Source organism: Perca fluviatilis, chromosome 3, assembly GCF_010015445.1.
Source record: "Perca fluviatilis chromosome 3, GENO_Pfluv_1.0, whole genome shotgun sequence".
Lineage (NCBI taxonomy): Eukaryota > Metazoa > Chordata > Actinopteri > Perciformes > Percidae > Perca > Perca fluviatilis.
Window position 1 is genome coordinate 22572770 of NC_053114.1, and position 20987 is coordinate 22593756.

General features: G+C 43.4%; 1 protein-coding gene across 6 annotated transcripts in view; it reads right to left on the bottom strand.

Annotated features, from left to right (window-relative positions):
• cbfa2t3 (CBFA2/RUNX1 partner transcriptional co-repressor 3) overlaps positions 1–20681 on the bottom strand; it is a 44751-nt gene extending 24070 nt beyond the window's left edge. For 4 of the 6 annotated variants that reach the window (XM_039794240.1, XM_039794242.1, XM_039794239.1 and 1 more), the window contains exon 1: positions 19769–20681. In XM_039794240.1, coding sequence (XP_039650174.1) covers positions 19769–19973 — 205 coding nt within the window. In that variant the 5' untranslated portion in view covers positions 19974–20681. Of the gene's footprint in view, positions 1–11511; positions 12681–19768 lie in introns of those variants that run through there. The other 2 variants (XM_039794244.1, XM_039794243.1) reach the window with 2 other exon arrangements.
• Positions 20682–20987: the final 306 nt, after the last annotated feature.

Here is a 20987-nt window from a genome sequence, read left to right on the forward strand (position 1 = left end):
GTGTGCTTCGACTGGAAATACAGCTGCAACTTATTAGCTTTAGCTAACCACTGCACAACAGTCCCCTTAAATCCCCCTGTCTATTCAATCTCTCGTACTCCACAGAGACTCTCTCCAGTGACCACATAGCCCTAAAACTCTCCCTCTGTCTCTCGCTCCTTACATCCCTCCCTCCTTTGCTCCCTCCCTACCACTGTAATTCCCCATGTCTCCAGGAATGCTGTTGTTTTTAATTTCTCCCAGCTGCTTTGGCTGGCTGCCCGGCCGCCTGCCTTCCCACATCTGTTCCCTATCAGGCCGCTGAGGAGTCCACACAAACAGAGACTGAGCCCCTGGCCTCCAGCCTCCCACCAGGCCATCGTATCAAAACATGGGGATTGTAGCACTGGACCTAAAACTTGGGGATACAGCACCTACAGCCCACTCCACTCTCGTACTACCAGCCTAAATCTAAATGCCACTCAAAAGAAGACTGCTGACATCAGTAGCATATGACACATCATCTCATTCTAGAGCAATCTACAAAAAGAGCATATTTTGATATATGCCTTGTTATTAGTGTAAAGTCTGAACTGTGTCACAGGTAAGATGGGAGTGTGTGTATGTGTGTATATTTGTGTGTCAGCACACAGGTCGCTTCTGCAGACAGATCCCAGACTCCACTTCATCTTGAGCTGATTTAGAGTTCAGAGGCTTTAAAGCCCTCACTAATGACATGGTGGGAGACAGGCCTGTACAGTGCATGCACACACCAACACACACACACACACACACACACACACACACACACACACACACAAATAGATATACATACAGATGTATGCACACATGCTCACAAGTTTGATAAATGCATATGCTCATGCTGCAGACACAAACACGTATTTCCCCCTATGATATTTGAGAATCCCTGTGATAGTACACATGCAGTGCCGGCTGAACAAACATGTTGAACCAAAAAACAAACTGGGGATGGGGGGGGGGTGGAGGGTTCTCCTTAATAAGCACTGACAAAAGCACTCCTGTCTTTGATCAGATAACCATGAGCAAATCATTGACAAGTCACCAGTTGTTCTAGCGCTTCAACATTTTCTTTAAAATAGGTAAACTGGCTAGAAATAACTTGAGGACAGGGCGTGAGGGTGGATTAAAGACCAGGGCTGGGGGTGCTAAGGGTAGAGGAGTTGTACTTCTTTCTCTGTGAGCTGCAGGGATCCTGTCATACAGTGCTTATATCTGTGAAAGCTGTTATTGATGTAATTGTATTGAAGTTCTAGCGACCATCTGTTCTCCTTTGGGAGGGCCTGGCTCCTCTCGTCGGCAGTGAAGTGGTTATGTGCAGCATATCACTGCTGCCGACGTGCTTGCAGAGAAAAAACTTCCTTTTCAGATTTTCCCAACGGCTGCTAATAAAATCCAGATGTTAGACTGAAGCTGTTTCTGCCTCGCTCCCTCGCCGCTCTCTCCTCCGTCTCCATCTTCTGTCCTTCTACATCTCTTCTCTTAGTCCCCCCACACCTCCTCCTTCTCTCCTGTCCTACTACATTGCAAATCATTTATTTTGCTCTTTTAACCTATCTCTCCTCTTTTTCCTCTCCCCATCCGTCCATCCTCGCCTCCCTCCTTCTCTCCAGCCACTAACCAAGAGCCATTCCTAAATAAAGGAAAGTATTTGTGACATTTAGCCGAGGCGACTATGCCAAGAACAACTCCCTGCCTAGCCAGACACATCTGGAGTTTGTTATAACTGCACTGGGCATTGGTACCAGTACTGGCTATCCTACCACACAGAAAGTAGTCACAAATACTGAACCATAGGAATCATATACAAACTAGACTGCATAGATTTTCACAGTGACTAGCTTGTTGTTTTCATCTCAAATTGACAACTGTAGTTCTTGTTGCTCAGACCAGAGCCAGACAGCCCGGCAGCTTTACGCAAGTTCTCCTTTGTACTTGTTACTCTTCCTCAGCAGAATTAGTGGGATACACAGTTATGCAGTTTATATGCATGATTATACATACATACATACATATACAAGTACATGACTACTTTTATATTCTGTGTATATTCTGTATTCTGTGCTTGTATCTGTGTGTGTGTGTGTGTGTGTGTGTGTGTGTGTGTGTGTGTGTGTGTGTGTGTGTGTGTGTGTGTGTGTGTGTGTGGCTCCAGGGTCTCTGTGTGAGAGGAGTTGAACACCTGAACATCAGTAACTGTCATGTGGGCCACCTGGGACCCCACAGCCAGCTTGCACCATGGGCACACAGCCATCACCAGCACAGCTGCCACAGAGCGAGAGAGATATGGGGGAGGAAGTGGGAGACAAGACAGAGACACACACACAAATACACACACAGACACAGACACACACACACACACATACACACACACACACACACACACACACACACACACACACACACACACACACACACACACACACACACACACACACACACACACACACACACAGCTATATGAGGAGGTGACTGTGCATGTACATCTGGGAATGGGTCACAAAACACAGCAGAGAGAAGGATTTACATGTAGCCTCTTGTTATATTCTTCACTCTTTCATGTTACTCTCTTCTCTGCATGATAACTGTCCTTTGTTCCCTCTCATCTAAATCTTCTTTTCCTCATCCTGTCAGCCATGTGCCTAATTTTGCCAACTGAGAGCTCAGCCTCAGGCTGCCACACTTCAACATCAGATCAGACTTTCTTTCGTCATTCCTCTTTCAGATGAGCTCAGTTACTGGGCTCCATCATACATGACATAATACATCTTACATGTAATATCCGGGACACTGTTGATATACCGGTATGAAATAGAGTTCTGTACGAGCCTATATTTTTGCCCATGTCTTTAAGACCTGAGCTGACTAAACTCCTGACTGGTGTTGCCAAATTTGAGATCTGAACCTGAGACCTGAAACTGCTGTTTGTTTTATTTCATATATTACTGTTAGATTACCAGGTAAAGAAACACATTGACTATACTTTGCCTCTTCCCTTATTCCCACTGAGCATTGCATATCTACCTGCAACACATTGCATGCATGGACGCAGATGATTGGCACAGTAAGAGAGAGAAAGAGAGACATTTCTTAATGAATTACATTTGAAAATAATCATAAACACAATAAATAGTAATGAAAAGAAAACGTGTTTGAAAATTGCCTCTGCCATCCTCTGCCAGAGGACGTTCACAATGAGTGCACTTACATAAATAAGCTCCCTGATCCAAACACCTGCAGCCTCACCCAACACCAATTAGCTCATCAGGCTTTAATTACTCTGATAATTGCATACAGGCAGCATGAAGGGCAGCCTGGGAATAGGGCAAGGGCGGCCTCCTGAGGACCCAGCCTGACAAGCCTGACAAACAAAGAGGAGGTTTTCTACCAACAACAGCCACAACAGAGCGACTCTGGAGGCTTGGAGGAGAAGCAAAACAGCAGACTATAGCTCCAATTGCCTCATCAGCAGCACTGTAGCACCGAGTGATATCACTTCCTGTTCTGATCAGTTCGGCATGGAGACAGAGTGATGAGAGAGGCTGGGGAAAGCAGAGACATAGAGGAGGAGGAGCAGGGCCATGTAAAGAAAGTACATCTGTGAGCGCCTACACTACATCTGGATTAGTTCATATTGGTCACAGGAGGGAGGGGGAGCAGGGGTGGGTTGGGGTTGGAGGGGTCGTTGAGAGGAGCAAGCGTGGGAATGGCCCGCTGTTAAGTTTAGGGCATGTGGGCTTATTGTATTTGTGGGAGAGTTAGGCTGGAGTCTCCACAAAGTGACCTGTCTCTCATAGAGCTCGCAATAACACAAACATCCTCTTAACTGTGCGTAATCTGGACACACACACGCACACACACACACACACACACACACACACACACACACAAACACAGGATACGAGAACGGCAACACAGGCATGAGAAATTCTGTATTTTTGTTTTTACAGCATGTTTACTCATGTTATTTGGCATTTATTCTTCATCCTTGGCAAATGTATCTAATGATCTGTTAGTGTATCAGTCCGACTGCCAGTCTGTCTGTCTGTCTCGCCCTCACAGCAGATGTTCTCCCTCCATTTCTTCCAGGAGAAGTGTTTGAGGAGGTGTTTCCAGGAAACAGTGGCCAGCGCTCTCTTCCTGTGTGACAGGTGTGCGATGGAGGCCTGACAGCTGCTGTCCTGCTCTCTCTTTCCCTCTCTGTATTCCTCTCTCCTGTTTCTCCCTCTTTCCAGCCAGCTGCAGCAGAGAGCAGCTCTGTTTGTTCTTACGTCACTGCTGCTGCCTGCTGATTTATGGAGCACAAAAGACTTAGATTTGACCCTGGCAACACACACACATACACAACAACTGCAGCATCTTTGTCCTCCTCATAAACCCTGACTCTCTTTATGTGTGTGTGTGTGTGTGTGTGTGTGTGTGTGTGTGTGTGTGTGTGTGTATGTGTGTGTGTGTTAAACGGGATGTGTGAATTGTGGCTGCCTATTTTTCTGCCAATGTTTCTCGCTCTTATGCTTTGTGCACCTTTAAAAACCTGACACTGAGCTGTCACTTGAAGCTAAGATAGGAAAACAAACAGCAGATTAGTCATTCTACTACTTGATGTCATGTATTTCATTTCATTCAGTGTTAAATGCCTGCTCCGTCACTATGGAGCTGTCAGCACTGACAAAACTGTCTGAAGCCTGAACTGCTCCCCAGCTTGCCAGAGCTCTCATATCTCTTCATTTGGCCTGCAGGCACAGTAACAATAGCTCCTGACATTAGCCAGGCATGGGTAGGGTGTTCTGTATTATCCTGCAGGACCCCATAGGTTGCACACATACACACACATTGACAAACACACAAACTAGTGGGAAACAGTATGTGGCGGAGGAGGAGAGGGGCGGGGGGCATTCATATGACAGGTTAGAAAGAAGCTTTGACAGTTTCTCCATTTAGCCTAGAGCCAGCTCATCGGAAGCTGCCGAAATAAATACCAGCTACTCCTCTGGGACAAGAGCCGACTACGAAATGCCGCCACAAAAACAGAGCAAGCGGGCGAAGGAAGAGAGTGACTGCAGTGCCAATAACATGCTGATTATGTGAGCTAATTGGCAAATTAGGATGACCCGCTGTCATGTCATGGTCAAAGTAAGTGGACAGCAAACAGTGCCACTATAAAGGAACTCTTCTTTTGTGAATGATATGAAAAATTCCATTAGAATATGCCATTGTAGGAACATTTTAATTAATTCTTAAATCACATTAACATGAATTCAAAGATCAATTAGTGACCGTTCTATAATTTGGACAGAAAAACTAAACCAAGTAGAAATGGAATCAACCTTGGATCCAATACTGGTCAGACCTTCTTAGACTGCTGTTAGATAACCCTGAATGTAAACACAAAAGCTAATTTAAAAGTAAAAATAAAATCCACTCATCTTTCCCAACCATGCACCATCTTTTTTAACTCTACACATTAAGATGTAAAGTATTGCCATATGATTATGCTTGAATGAGATATCAGGGATGTTTTTTCTGTGTCCATCCTCTTCAAATATCTGAGTTTTCAGAAGGTTATCCTGTAAAATGTAAGTCTATATATAATCACAGCACTCCTGTTTATCTGAAAGTCAGAGGTCAGAGGACATTAATGGGATGAGGTAGCACTGGAAAGACAGAGTGGAAACCATCAAACCCCTCTCCTGGTGACTTTAAAAGCCAGGCAATAACTTGCTCCTCAAAGTGACCACTGCTCTTTGACACATCAAGGAAATCTTTGGCTTTCCTCTCTCACTTTGTGTGTGTGTGTGTGTGTGTGTGTGTGTGTGTGTGTGTGTGTGTGTGTGTGTGTGTGTGTGTGTGTGTGTGTGTGTGTGTGTGGGAGAGAGAGAGAGACAGGGAAGCAGAGGAAGGAAGGCTGGAGCCGAGATTAAGGTCTGTGCAACTAACTAGTAACACAACGGCACTCAGTGGCTCAGCCACCCATTTGAAGAGAGACGGAACCATCTGTGTGGCACAGGATCTGTTTCCAGGAGATAACGGCTTTTTTTAATTTTCACAAATACTGTACAGCGAATGTGAGAGACATGCCTTCCTTCCCAATCTCTGCCTGCATGCTCCTGTGTTGCAGCACTTCCCCAGACGTCCAGAGAGGACTGCTTTGGAGTGGAGGCCTTAATAACATCAGTCTGTGTTCCTTAGTGCTTGTTTACACCGTGGCTGTGATAAAGGCCTTGGCGTGGGGCAGAAGGAAAGGCAGGGATTCATTATATCAGGTAGCAGTGGAGATATGAAGTTCCCATTTTCTCTGTTGGCCTGTCCATTTGCCTTGATTAAAACAGAGCTCAGCGCTACTGTAGATTAGCCCAGCTGCTTCCTGTGTCTGACTCTGATCTGAACACACTTCCTGCCATGAATCAGAGAGGGTGGGAGGTGAGAAGGTGGTGCTGGGAGAATAAGACAAGGAAGAGGGTCAAAAGCAGGTCAGAGGTCAGTGGGCCAGTCAGGAAATAAAAGGTGCGGATGAAGAGCAGGAGGTGAAATAGGCACAAGACAAGGAAGGGAGGAGGAGAAAGCACATGTTTTTCTTGGCAGTAGCTGTCAGCACTTCAGCTATACACTATTTTGCATGTGAATTCATCAATGTTGTGACATTTGTTTCCTATTGCATTTGTGATTGAGCATGTCTGTGCACTGGAAATGTGCCTCCCTTTTGAAAAGCATAATTGACGGTGCAATTTGTGAGTGCCGTATATGTTGAAGTCATTTTAATAAAGTGAAAAGTCAATTCAACAAATAATTTCCAGAAATGGTGAGCTTTCACCATTGAATGTCACAGTTAAGCATTTTACCTGCTCTGCACATATGGAAATATGTGTAAAAGAAGCCTGATCATTCCAGTGGCTGCAGAACAGTGTTGTGACTAACTAGCAGAGAAGAAATGGTCAGCATGCACATCTTTGTGGATGTACTAAATGTTATTCTTCGGAATCCGAGTGGATGAGTGCACATGTAGGGAAGCAAACAGGGAAAAGTGAGAAAGAGGGATATTTCACACACACATTTGGGGTTTTACTTGGCCTCCACCCTCTGCTCTGCTCCCACGCTGTGGCGTCAGCAGGCCAGCCATCCAGCAAGTGTGTTTCTCATTCCATCAGATGTTGGGAAGCTGTTCGCTTCTCCGTTCTAGTCTCTGACATTCCCCATCTCCCCAGAGAGGCTGGGCAGCCTTGTCACAGTAATGTCAAACACATGTGGAACAGACCAGGGCAGTGCAGACCAACACACTCACACATACATACACACACACACACACACACACACACACACACACACACACACACACACACACACACACACACACACACACACACACACACACACACACACACATACACACACACACACACACACACACACACACACACACACACACACACACACACACACACACACACACACACACACACAGGAATAGAGCAGGAGGCGGCCAGAACCACACTGGTCTTTCCCACTGTGTATTAGGATAAACAGCAGTGAAACCATAGAGATTCAGCACCAGGAACATCACTTCATCACTCACTTGCTCCCATATCTACACAAAAACATTTACACTCTGATCTCATTAAACTCACTTTAACTGTACAGCATCAGTGCTGCACAAGGCTGCCATTAACACAGACATACCAAAGAACAACTAACAAAAGTAAACTAACTCTCTATAACATGTCACTGTCTCCTTCCCAATTTAGCGGCCTGCAATTTTGTGCTTCTATTATGAACACACACACTCACTGGGCAGAAAATGGTAAGAATAATGGGCCTCATTCACCAAACGTTCTTTAGAACAAATGTGTTCTTAAACCCCACTTTCACGGAGATTCTGGCATTCACCAAAGCACTTTGAATTGCCATTGTGTATGAATTGTGCTAGGCCTATATAAATAAACTTGCCTTGCTTTGCCTTCAATTCACATCAATTATGTTAACGGGGAACCCTGCCATCCAATAATAAGTGATTGATCACACTATTTATACGCCAAGAGTATGTTCTATGTTTTGAAATAAAAAAAAATTTGCCTCAGATTTCAGATCAAACCATTTATTTTCTACTTCATCGGTTCTGCGCCCTTCTCCGGATACAGTGTTCACTGCATGAGTAACTGTGTTCCATGCATCGGTTTGATTTGCTGCTTAGTATGCACTGCTGACGCTACTAAATATGATGTCTCCTTTGTCGTTAACTTCTTGCAGCAGTACCTCCACTTCAGTCTTTTGGACATTTCTCTAAGTGTGCACACGGCCCTGCCAACTCATGCCATTTTATGGGAATTAAAGGGGTGTTTACCAATGCTAAATAGGAGCAACGGGCACAAGCTTTCAATTTACGAACACACCTAAGAACACGTCATGAATCAGACGTAGACTTTTCTTAGAGACTTTCTTAAGAAGATATTTAAGAGAAAACTTAGGAAGATATTGGTGAAAGATGCCCATTATAACCAACAATTATGCTTCCCTCACTTTCTGCAGTCTTCCTCTTACTGTGGCTATTTGTTCTCCGTGACACAAACTAAGCAGAGGATGTACTCTTGCCTCTTTTTTTTTTAAATTATCATGATCTATTGGAGGCTAACGTTCTCGCCCTGGAGGAAAAGCTGTGCGACTGCCTACAATCAACTAATCTGAGAAAAAATAGTGGCCTTGCGTGGTTCTTGAATGAAAGCTTGTGTCACAAATAAAAAGAAACACAAACAACACTTAGAATTGATACCTGAAACATATTTAAAAGTCAAAAGGCACAAATATGAAGTGTACAGACAACACATACACAGACACATGAGCACATACACACACAGGCCAGATGTCAACCGCTTGGCTTGTCTTGTATGTGATGGCCCAGGTGTCTGTGTTGTGGTGACCACCTGACCGACTCGCTGTGCGCTCGCAGCTCCCGCCCACTCGAGGCCATCTGGTCCTCTCATTAATTAGGAGACAGCCAGTTTCACCTGCACTGTGGCTGCATTTAGATCACAATAATCACCCCACACACACACACACACACACACACACACACACACACACACACACACATACACACACACAAGCACACTCAACAAGCCCACACACTAATACAGTAAACAAGTAAGCTGTACACAGATCCGCAGTCACAGCATAGAAAGAGTCGCGTCACCTGCATCAGATGCAAGGGCGTAGGTTTTTTTTCAACATTTGGGGGGGGTCACTTAGTAAGCAGGGGGTCTAAGGGTCCTCCCCCCTATTCATTTTGAGCGTCCGGGTAGCTAACCTGGTAGAGCATGCGCCCGTATACAGAGGCTCAGTCCTCGCCACAGCAGCCGCTGGTTTGGTTCTGACCTGCGGCTTTTGCTGCATGTCATTCCCCCTCTCTCTCCCCTTTCATGTCTAAGCTGTCCTATCGTATAAAGGCCTACAAATGCCAAAATAATTATAGATTTTTTTTCCCTGCATTCTGGTGAATTTTTATGTAACAATTTGTGGCTTTTCTGCATCAACCTGATTGCGGAAATGGCATAGTACTACTTCCTGCAACCGTGCATAGTTGCTTCATCTTCTTTCCGTTTTATGATAGATTGCAACCACTGCTTTTGAGGTTGCACGCTGCCACCACCTACTTTATTGGAGGCATTGTTAGTCGCGTTCTAGAAGTTTGACGAAATAAAAGTCCCCTGATACTTTCATGTTTTATAGCAGGGGACAAATGCATGTTTTCTAAATATTGAGAGGGAGGTGTCCCCTGCCTATGGCCCGATGACACAGACACTGTTCGACTGAGGTGATGAAAAACAGTGACAACTTTCACATTGGCACATGCAAGAGTACAAAAAATATTGTGCCTTTGATACCTTGATGGTAAAACATTAGTCATGATGTGCCTGAAATAGCAGCAATATATCACAAAATAAAGAAGCAAGAAAGCAAAAAGCCTTCGTGAAGCAAAGGGCAGTAAAGTATGTGTTTCTTTTAGCTGTCATTAAATAGCAGAGACTTTATGCAGACTTCTTTCTGTGGTTTTGCCTGCTGCTATTTCTTCAGAAGAAAACAGGTTATTTCTCTAAAAGTCCTGTGGTATGTTCCCTTGCATATAAAACAGAAACCATCTCATCCATGCACCTGTGGTAGATGGGAACTAAATAAACACTCGGCAGGCTGGGGTCATAATGAATGGCCTGCCTTTTAAAGAGAGCTACTTAATGATGAAGTGGGGACATCTGCCTTAGCAGGCGGCTGGCCCGGCCCAGCTGAGCGATGGGACGGCCAGCGTTGGAAGGAGAGAGGTTGAGAAGCTCGCTTGGTGGTGATGGAGGTATAATGTGCGGTGAGGCAGGGTGTCTGCTCTGCGGTTTCACCCCTGCAACCTCCCATCCATTGTTCGAGACTATTATCAACTGTTCAATTATTCAGATGATATTTACCAGGGCCAATTATACAGGGCCATGTCCTGCAGAGAAAATGGCCTGAGTGTTTTACTGTTGCTCTCGCAGGCAGAAGAGTGCGCTGCTGAGGCTGTTCAAGTCGGGGAATGGACTAGTTTCTTCACAGGGAGTGTCCCCACTGTCACAAAGGGTTGCTATAAATTATCCACCATGATTTCAGCATTTTTTAATCACTTTGCAGTTGTGTTTATTTCCTTTGGTTGCCACAGTATTCCTTGTTCTTAAACAATTCCTCAACCTCCTCCGTTAATGGTTCCACAAGTTGGTATCACTACAGTAATACAAACACCCTGCACTCTCCAGGGAGGATTGGTCTTCACGTTACTTTTTACACAAAAGTGAGCCCTAGTGATGCACTGCAGTATCTTTACGAAAGGTGGAGGTTCTATTCTGAGGCAACCTGGAGTTCAGTTGAGGGTAAATGTCTAAATGTATTCCTTCACACCCTTCACCTCCATCCAGTCCAGGTGGACTCCAAGTTCATAGAGACCAAAGATTTTCTGTCATCACTTTGTCTCATCATCACTTTGATGTGCAGCACAGACTGATGGGGCAAACAACTCCTGAACCCCCTACATCTCTCTGTCTCTATCTCTCTCCACAACAGCTCTCTCACCACATTTTGTTTCGTTTTTCCCTATTATATCCTAAACCGTCTGAAGACACTTAATATGTAAAAAGATGAAATTAAAGCGGATAGAATTACAGAAAAAGATCAATATAGCAACAAAAAAAACATGTACAAGAATGTAGGGAAACCATGTGCATGAACAGCAGTTTGTCTTCACATAGACATTAAAACGCTACTAACAGAGCTGCAAAAATAATGTTGAACAGAATATGAGGGTTCAAACTTGAGACATTTCAGCAAGTCAAGAAACATTTCTTCTAATGTCTTAAATGTCTTAAATTACAAAAAAAAATAAAACCGAATTGTGCATCAGTGCATATAAACACCATTCACACCAGTAACACAATACATGTTTTCATGATTCTCTTCAATACAGTCGAGTTTGCAGGTTGTACTTACTTTGTGAAGGTCGAGATCAAGCTGAGGTAATTGTAGCGGTGATAATCCACACCGAATAGTTTCTAAAACAGGTTTGATATCGTCTCAATCCTCATTATTTGGGAAAAAAATTATAAAGCCTTAGCTAGATATAGTGCGGGGAACTATTAAGGTGCTGTTCCGTTTTTTTGTGTGTTTTTTTTTGTGTGTTTTTGAAATATTGAGATGGAAAGAGAGGCAGAAGCCACAGTCAGACAAAAGAAAATGTTGAACTTTTCTTTGTGTTCAAAAGGGGCTTTGACTTTCCAGGTATAATAAATTATGAGGTATTTCTCTTCTCATTTATATCGAAAGGCAGAAATCAAAATCAAAGCAAGGGCTCTTGCATCCTTAAGCACATTGATGTCTTTGGTTTTGCAGTCTGTTTTTTTTTTGTTTGTTTGTTTGTTTTAAAGCAAACAGCTTGTTGTGTTGACGGTGAAATGAAAGAAGAAAAAAAATCACAACTTGTCCCAGTCATGTAAATCCGCTCTCTTGCTCATTTTAACCATCCCAGATAGAAGAAACAAAATAAAATAAAAATATATGTAGTTTCAAATGGAAAACAAAACGTCCTTTCTGATCGTTTTTAAGCAGACAAAACTAATAGGTTTCTACTTTGCCACAAATCCTCGCGTCTCCCATGTAAAAACGCTAATTATTAAGATGCGGATCCTCTTGTCTGCAGGGTGCGTCTATTATTCCTCCTGTGACAACTTTTGACCCCTCTTCTTTAGTTCACAGTTCAGCTACAGTCCGTGGTGTCAGGAACAAGTCCTTATACATCCGGCGAGATTAATTCTGTTCCTTTCTTGTTTTAAAAACACAGTTTCTTTACAGCCTGTGAAGAACAGGTTACTCTACCACGTTTCTCTGTAGGCTACGGTCCTTTTCCTCCGCCGACGCGCCGATCCTCCGCCGACCTGTCTTCAGAATGGTGTTGGAAAGAAATCCACTTGTCCTACAGAAAATCACAGTCAGCTGAGCACGCAAATTTTAACGTTTCTTTTCCCGACGTCAATTCACAATTTGAGGTTTTCAGACTTGTTTTGTCTTCAATGATGAGCGGAGCTCACGAGCTCACTGTACGCAGTAATCGCGGCTCTCTCCTCCTCCTCCTCTCTGTCCTCGCTGTAGCCTTCTGTCTGCGTTTAAACACCATCTGGAGCTCCTAACCTCTCTCTCTCTCTCTCTCTCCCTCTCTTTCTCTCTCTCTCTCTCTCTCTCTCTCTCTCTCTCTCTCTCTCTCTCGGGTACCATCAGAGGCGAGAGCTGGCAGCTATGTACAGGAATCCTTTCTAAATTGAAAAATATCCAAATTGTAGAGTACAAAAGCCTCATATTGGGTACAAAAGTATGCCATTGGATGCTAAAAACACTGCGTTATATCATGAACGCCTATGGAACTTAATCAGTGATTATGGGTTACAATTGGCTAAAAATATTAAAATAAAATGTACAATACAATGCATTGGAAACAAGTAAATACTATGGGTTATGTGAATGTATGGCTTGCAGAGTGCACCTAAACTAACTAAAAATGATTTCAGATCCCAAAGAAGGTCAAATCAAAAAGCAACGAGAGCTGAGTGAAATATAACAGTTTTACTGTCCCGCTGTCTGCCCGTGGGGGCCGCTGTTTCCTCATGTCAGGACTACAAGGACAACAAGGAGAGCAGCGTTGAGTCCACGAGACTGCAGACTTTATTTACTTTATTCAACACAAATAATAGAACATATTTCTGAGCGCTGAATGAATGCAGGATAATATATTTGACTGCATGTGAACACACAACAGTAAATACTGCATAGCTTGTATAATGTATTGTTTTCTTTGTATTGTCATAAATAGTCAGGTGGGTGGACTGATGTGAAGATGGATAGACTCAATTTTACTATTATCACTGTCATTAATGTGCCCTTTTTTATTGCTCTGCATGTATGCTTTTGTGTTGGCTGTTTTAAGTAGTACCTGATAATGATGCACACCTACTGTTCATATTATCTTCACCAACATCAATATCCCATTTTATTATCGCTTCATGTTTATATCCTATTTAATAGGCTGTTTCAACCTTTTATTCCTTTATAATGTAGGCCTATGTGTATGTAACATCTGTCCAATTAGGCTGCAAATAATTTTATTTATCTGTCAATTAGCTATATTTTGGATTAATCGATCATTTAGTCTGAAAAGACTGAAAAATGCCCATTACATCAAGTTTCCACAGGCAAGAGGGACGTCTTCAAATTGTTTAGTTTGCCTGACCAACAGCTCAAAACCGAAAGGTACTTCGAAAGGCTGGAACCACTGACTGCTTTCTTCATTAAAGATCTCAACAATTAATTCATTATTAAAATGGTTTCAGATTTATTTTCTGCCACTCAACTTATTTATTAATTATTAATCATTTCAGCTTCATTATAGATGAATAGATAATGGTGCATTTGCAGTAATATTTATGAATGTACACAATCACTAAATAAAAAAACAAAATATTAGATCATCAGATCAAATAAAACAGAGAGAGACGGATAAAAAAGGCAGGTACATCTGGTTCCTATAGTGAGAATCCTCCACCTGTCCACACTGGTCTCTTGCTCCCTTTGCCCCACCCACCTGCCCTCTCTCTACCTCTGCCGGACACACACACACACACACACACACACACACACACACACACACACACACACACACACACACACATGCTCAAATAGCCATAGAGGGGGACAGAAGACAAAGCTGACACCCTCCTGACCCCTCCTGTGTCCACAGAACAAACAGCAGTAAAGTACACACAGACAGGTGCTCTGCCCGACTCCAGTCCCACCAGCTTCGCCAGCCTCGAACACAAACGCTGCTTTCACTTGGAGCCAGGAGGACTTTTAAAAAAAATGCTCCAGTCCTGATTAAATAATGTGAACAAGTGTGCAGGGGGAAGCCCCAGTGCTCTTTGATTGGAATGAAACGGTTTCCCCCACGGCCTATGTGAAGGAATAACTTCAGGTAACCTAAGGTCAATGTTGCCAAAGCAGCTGCTGTAAACATGGTCACACACACACACACACACACACACACACACACACACAGTGAAATACACCAAGATTACACTCATAAACAGATGCATAGGCCATTACAAGCTGGCTCTGTCGGAGGCAGCGTGTGTAGAGTACCGCGGTGGAAGCACGGTTGTCAAGGAGATGGATGGAGTGTTTATGAAACTCACTCTCTATATTTCTCTCTTTCAGAGTTATGGCCCTAGGTGGTTCTGTACACATGCACTACTGTGTGTGTGTGTGTGTGTGTGTGTGTGTGTGTGTGTGTGTGTGTCAGTATGTTACTATATGTGGCTCATTTGTTTCTCGTCCAGACTACTGAAAAGGGAAGAGGTACTGTATATATCCGTGTGTGTGTGTGTGTGTGTGTGTGTGTGTGTGTGTGTGTGTGTGTGTGTGTGTGTGTGTGTGTGTGTGTGTGTGTGTATGTGGCCTTGAGTGACAGAAAGGTTGGCAATGGGGGTTGCATCCAAAGAAAGGATTCCTGTCAAGGTGACAGCTCCAAGATTGACAGGATGCTATTCTCCTCGGGAACGGCGTCAGTCAATTTGTCAGCCTTCCTGTACGACAGCCTCTCACTCCTCTTAATTTGGCCTTTTGTTGAGCGGTCACTGGGTTAGCTCTCACACTCCATGTGGCCGGCCTGATAAACTGCACAATGAAACACACGCACACAAGGTAGGGAACTCGCTTCGATGAACTCTCTGTGCCATAATACAGAGACTGGAAGTCCCTTCAATGACATTACTGTAATAACAAAAACTGCTTTGTCTCCCCTTTCATTCACTCCTCTATCTCTCTGTCACCTCACAAACACACCCCTAAACTGCTGTGGACTCTGTTATATTGACAGCATCTCCTTGATGGTTGAGCTCTCACTGAGATACAACAACTAGGTTTGGTCATTGTGCTGGTATGGAAATGACTATTTCTTTGTGTGTGTGTGTGTGTGTGTGTGTGTGTGTGTGTGTGTGTGTGTGTGTGTGTGTGTGTGTGTGTGTGTGTCAGAGTAAAGGCAAGAGAGAAGTTTGCAGCATTTCCTCCACTCACACATTGTAAATCCTTTCCTATAGTGGCAGTCACAGGCTAGTGTGTTGACAGGAGATAAGGCCTTGAGCCGACTGAAAGGAACGCTAGACCCATTGTGTTCCTGCCCTCTTCTCTCTTCTCCTAGCCTCTCCTCTCTCATGCACATTCAACAGACCACACTCTTGTGGAGCTGCCATTAAAGTCACCATTGTATGTTCCAGGCAGTCATGAATGGGGGAAAGAGTACATCTCACTTGATCAAAAAAGGGAAAAAAGTAACTGTTGTGCTGCTTGAAAAGCTAATAAAAATGATTGGGTTTGAGTTGAGAAATCTCTGTTTGAGTCTCATGCATCCTCCCTGAATATGGGTTTTGTAATTTAAACGCTGTTTCTCTGATAGTGTGCTTAAGAGGATGTTGTTCTCTCACTTTGTATGTTAACATCTAATGAGTGCATGTCCTCAAGCTGCTCCGTGATGTTATGAAAGAGGATGAGAAAGAGAGAGACAGAGAGAGTCTTTCTGTGATACAGCGTAGTGTAACGGATCATTGACCCAACCACTCAAGCACGTACGCTGGAATGCTGCTTTTACAAATTGCACCCATAGACCCCCTGACATTTTGTTTGCAATCGAGCAGCAAAGTGTCGGTTGTTTGAGTCATCCAGACATGATGTGAATTCAAAATTCAATCCATGCTCTTTGGAAACAATAATGTCCTTTGAAATACTTGACTTCCAGGGTTGTTTTCTGCCACAGAACTCTTATAAGAGCACTACACAATGCATTACTGTAGCTAGTCAGACTATTTTTCAGATTTTTTTATCCAATTCTTTTTTTCTTTCTTTTTTTTTTGCAAATGCTGAAGTATTGCAAAAGCGTTGCAATGCCTAAATCATATTTCACTTGTCCTAAATATTTCATATGCGTACAGAGCTGAAATTTTTGAGCCGAGCAAAACAGCAGAATATAGGAAATGAGGTTAAATTGCAGATATTTTACCTAAATTCCATTATTATACACAGACATTCATAGTCCTATTACCAACAACTAATAAAAAAGCAAAAAGTGTGAGACGCTTTGACCAGACTGGTTATGTATAACTGTAGAAGGATTTTAGGATCTTCTACATGCAGGTAAAGTAAGTGCATTCATCTATGTGTTTTCTTTGGCCAGACTGCCAGGCTGAGTTAAAACGGAGGGTCACAGCTGACCACCAGAAGTGCATACTGACAAAGGAGGAACTGACACCTGATTAAATCAAGTGTTGACTCAAGAACAGGATATGTAGCCTGAGCCTGAGAGGGAAACGGACAGTAAAAAGTCCTCAGTATGCAGGTGAATACGCCCTCATACACTCACATGAAAACGTCACTGCTATATATGACTGTGTTTCCCAAGAGACAATATGTGTGTGCGCTTGTGTGAGTGTGTGTTTGTGTTCAGACAGTTGGTGGTGCTGGCACTGGAGATAGTGACTAGAGGGGGATGAGGCACTGTATCAAGTTGTGAACATCTGTTCCTCATAGAAACCACAAAGCTGGTGCTGAGGAAACAGAGGGGATAACTTCTCTCTCTCTCACACACACACACGCACACGCACACACACGCACACACACACACACACACACACACACACACACACACACACACACCTTTCATCACCCCCTTGCCTCTCCTCCCACACATACCTCTCACTTTTTTCCATTCCTTATTTATTTACTCTGTTTTTCTCACTCTTCTTGCATCATCATCATCATCATCCATCTTTTCCCACATTTCTGATGATCTCTGCCACATGTATTTGCTTGTTTCTGTGCCAGAGATACAGTGCAGCAATCATTAAGCAACAGATTCATGAAAAAGTTAAGATGTACAGTAACATTACAAAATGTGTCTAATTTTTTGCACTGTCACTTTGGTTGTGATAACATTGTTCATCAGTTTAACTGCTGAGATATAGTGACAATGCAAAACTGTAAGTAAAACCACTTATTCAGAAGGCGTCAACAAGGTGAAATCTTTTAAAACTTGTGTGTAATCAAACTATGGTAAGTGTTCCAACCCCAAATTCACAAAATACATCAGATTTTACAATTTTGTGAGATTGCAATTAGCTCGAATTAAAAAGAAATAGAAAAATTAAGTGTTGACATAAAAAGGACACTGGTAAGTCATTTTATATGACTAACACACAAACAGGTCTTCAGAGATCTGGATAATAATGTCGATGATATATCACAAAGGGATATCAAGATAAGGAGAGCGACAAAGTTGTGTACTTAAATAAAAGTTATCTATTCTTGTGAGAGAAAACTGTAAAGAATAGCCTATTCATAGTATAGAGGATTAGGATTGGCACAAAATTATGAAGTCTATGATACAGAAAGACATGAGCCAAGGCTTTGTTAGGGATTCACTGCACCTTTTCCCTCAAAGTCCCTTGATTTAGTCCTTTCTCCTTTTCTTCCTCTCTCCATCTCTCTCATTGCCTTCCTCCCTCTATCTGGGTCCGCTGTAAGGATGTGCTAGTGCTAGGTGGCAGTTCCTTATTGTAGGGTGTCTATATGAGTGTATGTGTTTTGTGTGTGTGTGTGTGTGTGTGCGGCTGATAAGACCCAGGGAGAAGAGCCAGCGTGCCGACATATTCTTGCCACCACGGTTATCGCCCGTCGCAGCTGTGCCTGAGCTCTGCGACATCTGCTCCCTCACAGGAAGCCTATGCTGCAGCTCACAACACCTCACACACACATGCACATGCACGAAAACACATTACTACTGCTTCTTTTCCATACAGTGTGAACATATCACTGGATACACACACACACACACACACACACACACACACACACACACACACACACACACACACACACACACACACACACACACACACACACATACGGTTACATCAGGTAAACTACTTGAGAGAAAGAGCTGTGTTTACAGTTCACATTGACATATTTTGATTTCCTTAGTGTATGCATTTGTGCGTGTGTGTGAGAGACAGATGCATGGGTTGGAGCACTGATACTGTACCAGAGTTCTACTGGGTTTTTATCACAGAATTACAGGGGGGATGCTTATGACTAAGCCTAATTATAGAGGCCCTATCGCTGCAACGTTCACAAAGCTCATTACTGCCAAGAGACGGCAGGCGCTGCAGGTAATTCACTACGTTGGGTATTAGTGGCTTACAGTTTCTACATATTTAGAGTCTCTAAAATTGAGCCTTTAATGTGTGATTCTTAATGCATCTCTCTCTCCTCGAACTCCTTGCTGAATCAAGTGAAGGTTTTCATTTTTACCTAAAGGCACTACTTCAGTGTTTTCAGTGCTTTAAGAATCAATTACACGTTATATTCTCTTCCCTTTTTCCTGGATGTCTTTCGCGTATCCCTCATCCGTCTACAAAATACTCCCTTAAAGTTTTTGCTCTGTCATTCGCTGTGATGCACCCTCATGATCTGCATGTATATTATGAAGCCAATGAAGCTGAACTGTGAAACTCAAGAATCTAATTCTGTTCCTTGCAGCTGTATGGGGATGCCCAGAGAAAGACTCCCCACCCACTCAATGCTCTAAAAACCTCTTTCCCTTTACTTTCCAGTGCCATGGGACAAATGTGCTCCACTGGGCATGTTAACAATAATGACAAATTTATTTGTGCTTGACAGCTTATGTGAGGACCATATTCCAAGAGACAAGAGAACGCTGTTGAGAGAAATTACACTTCATGGTGGCCAATTTAATCCTGATTCAGGATTTAATTTGATCTCTAAAGTGAGTGTGTTTAATATAAAATAAATATAATAAATGCAATACAGTAAATGGCTAAATGCACTGAGAAACAAACCTTAGATCATTTTACCCATAATTGCTTTGGAGAAGAAAACTCATTTAGATGGCAATGTTTGATGTCATTCTAACCTTGAAACCTCAGCTTCAATCATCAAATAACAGGTCTACTCACAAGATGAAGAAACCTCACATTGCCCCATAGCATGCGGCGTTAAGTCAACACAAACTGATTATCTGTCAATCACTCCCGCTTAATGAGCAGACCTGACAGCTGTGGGACGCTCCATCCCTCATCATAGTAACACACTGCCAAAAGATTTCATGAAACTGGTCCTTTAGATGACAAGCTCCTACCTTCACTACATCTGTAGTAGCTGCTAGTTGCCAGGTTTAGATCAAGGCTTCCATGCTGGGGTCTGTGGGCAGTGTGTTTATCCCTCAGCTCTCTGTGGCTGATCAGTGTGACTGTGGGGACACGTGGAGCACAAGCTGGGGTAGAGGAAGCCCCAGCTCTCAGGTCGGCCTTCTTCTGGCGCTCCAAATGGACTTTGGCAGACATGGTCGGTCCTTCAAATCTCCACTGCTAAGACCTCCAATTTCTTTGTGAGGTGAAGGGACTCAAGCTTAGGTGACACGCTGTTCGTGTAAAGCACTATATGCACATTGGCAGATCTATAGGTCCAAGCAGTGTAGCAAAGACAATCAGTGTTAAAAATCTAAAATGCTAAAAGGCTTTCCTACTGGACCTTCTCTTGCATGCTGTTCCTCATAATATTCAGCCAGGTTGACGTTGTTGTCCATGTAGATCATTGTATAAACCACTGAACAGCCATGCAAGGAACTATCTGTTGTTAAAGCTCCAAACTGAGAAAAACAAGAGGTTGCTTGCTCTTCTTCCTTTCAGCTCTTCATCAAAAACTGTGATCCGTGTTGTATTATTCCTTGATTCCTCTGGTATTTTTTCTTTGCTTCATGTCTGCACACAACTGTGAAAAAATGATAGTTTTATGTTGATAGACACGAGTAACTGCCTGCTGTCCTCAGCTCCAAGTCTCTTTTGCTGTCCCCTTTAGATGTAATTGGCACGTCTCGTGTTCACATCTACCTTTCTTTCTTGTTTTCATCTGGTTCCCTCGATCTCTCTTCGTACCTTTCCAGCAGAGTGTGCGTGAGAGAGTGTGTGTTTGTCAGTGGCAGGTCAGCTTGTCTCGTGGCTCTGGCTGAGGGGCTGTGCTCTCATCGGAACCCTCCTCCTCCTCTGCCTGCCACTGCTGCTCAAAAGAGAAGTGTGTGTTAGTTAGTTTGTGTGAGTGTGTTTTTGCGTGTTGCAGGACTGCAGTCCCTGGGGAGGCCAGGCAGCAGAACTGGTTGCGGTGATAGCAGACAGCAGCAGGCAGAAGGACCTGGGTCTCCATCTGGGCTTCCTCTGTCAGGAACCAGCTGTGTCTGTGGCCAGCAGCCACTCCTCCCCTCCTTGCATCCTTCCCTCCTTGCATCACCTGTTCTAACCCCTCTTCCCTCCTTCCCATGATCCTTTGCTTCTGTACACCTTGCTTAATGACCATTATAACAC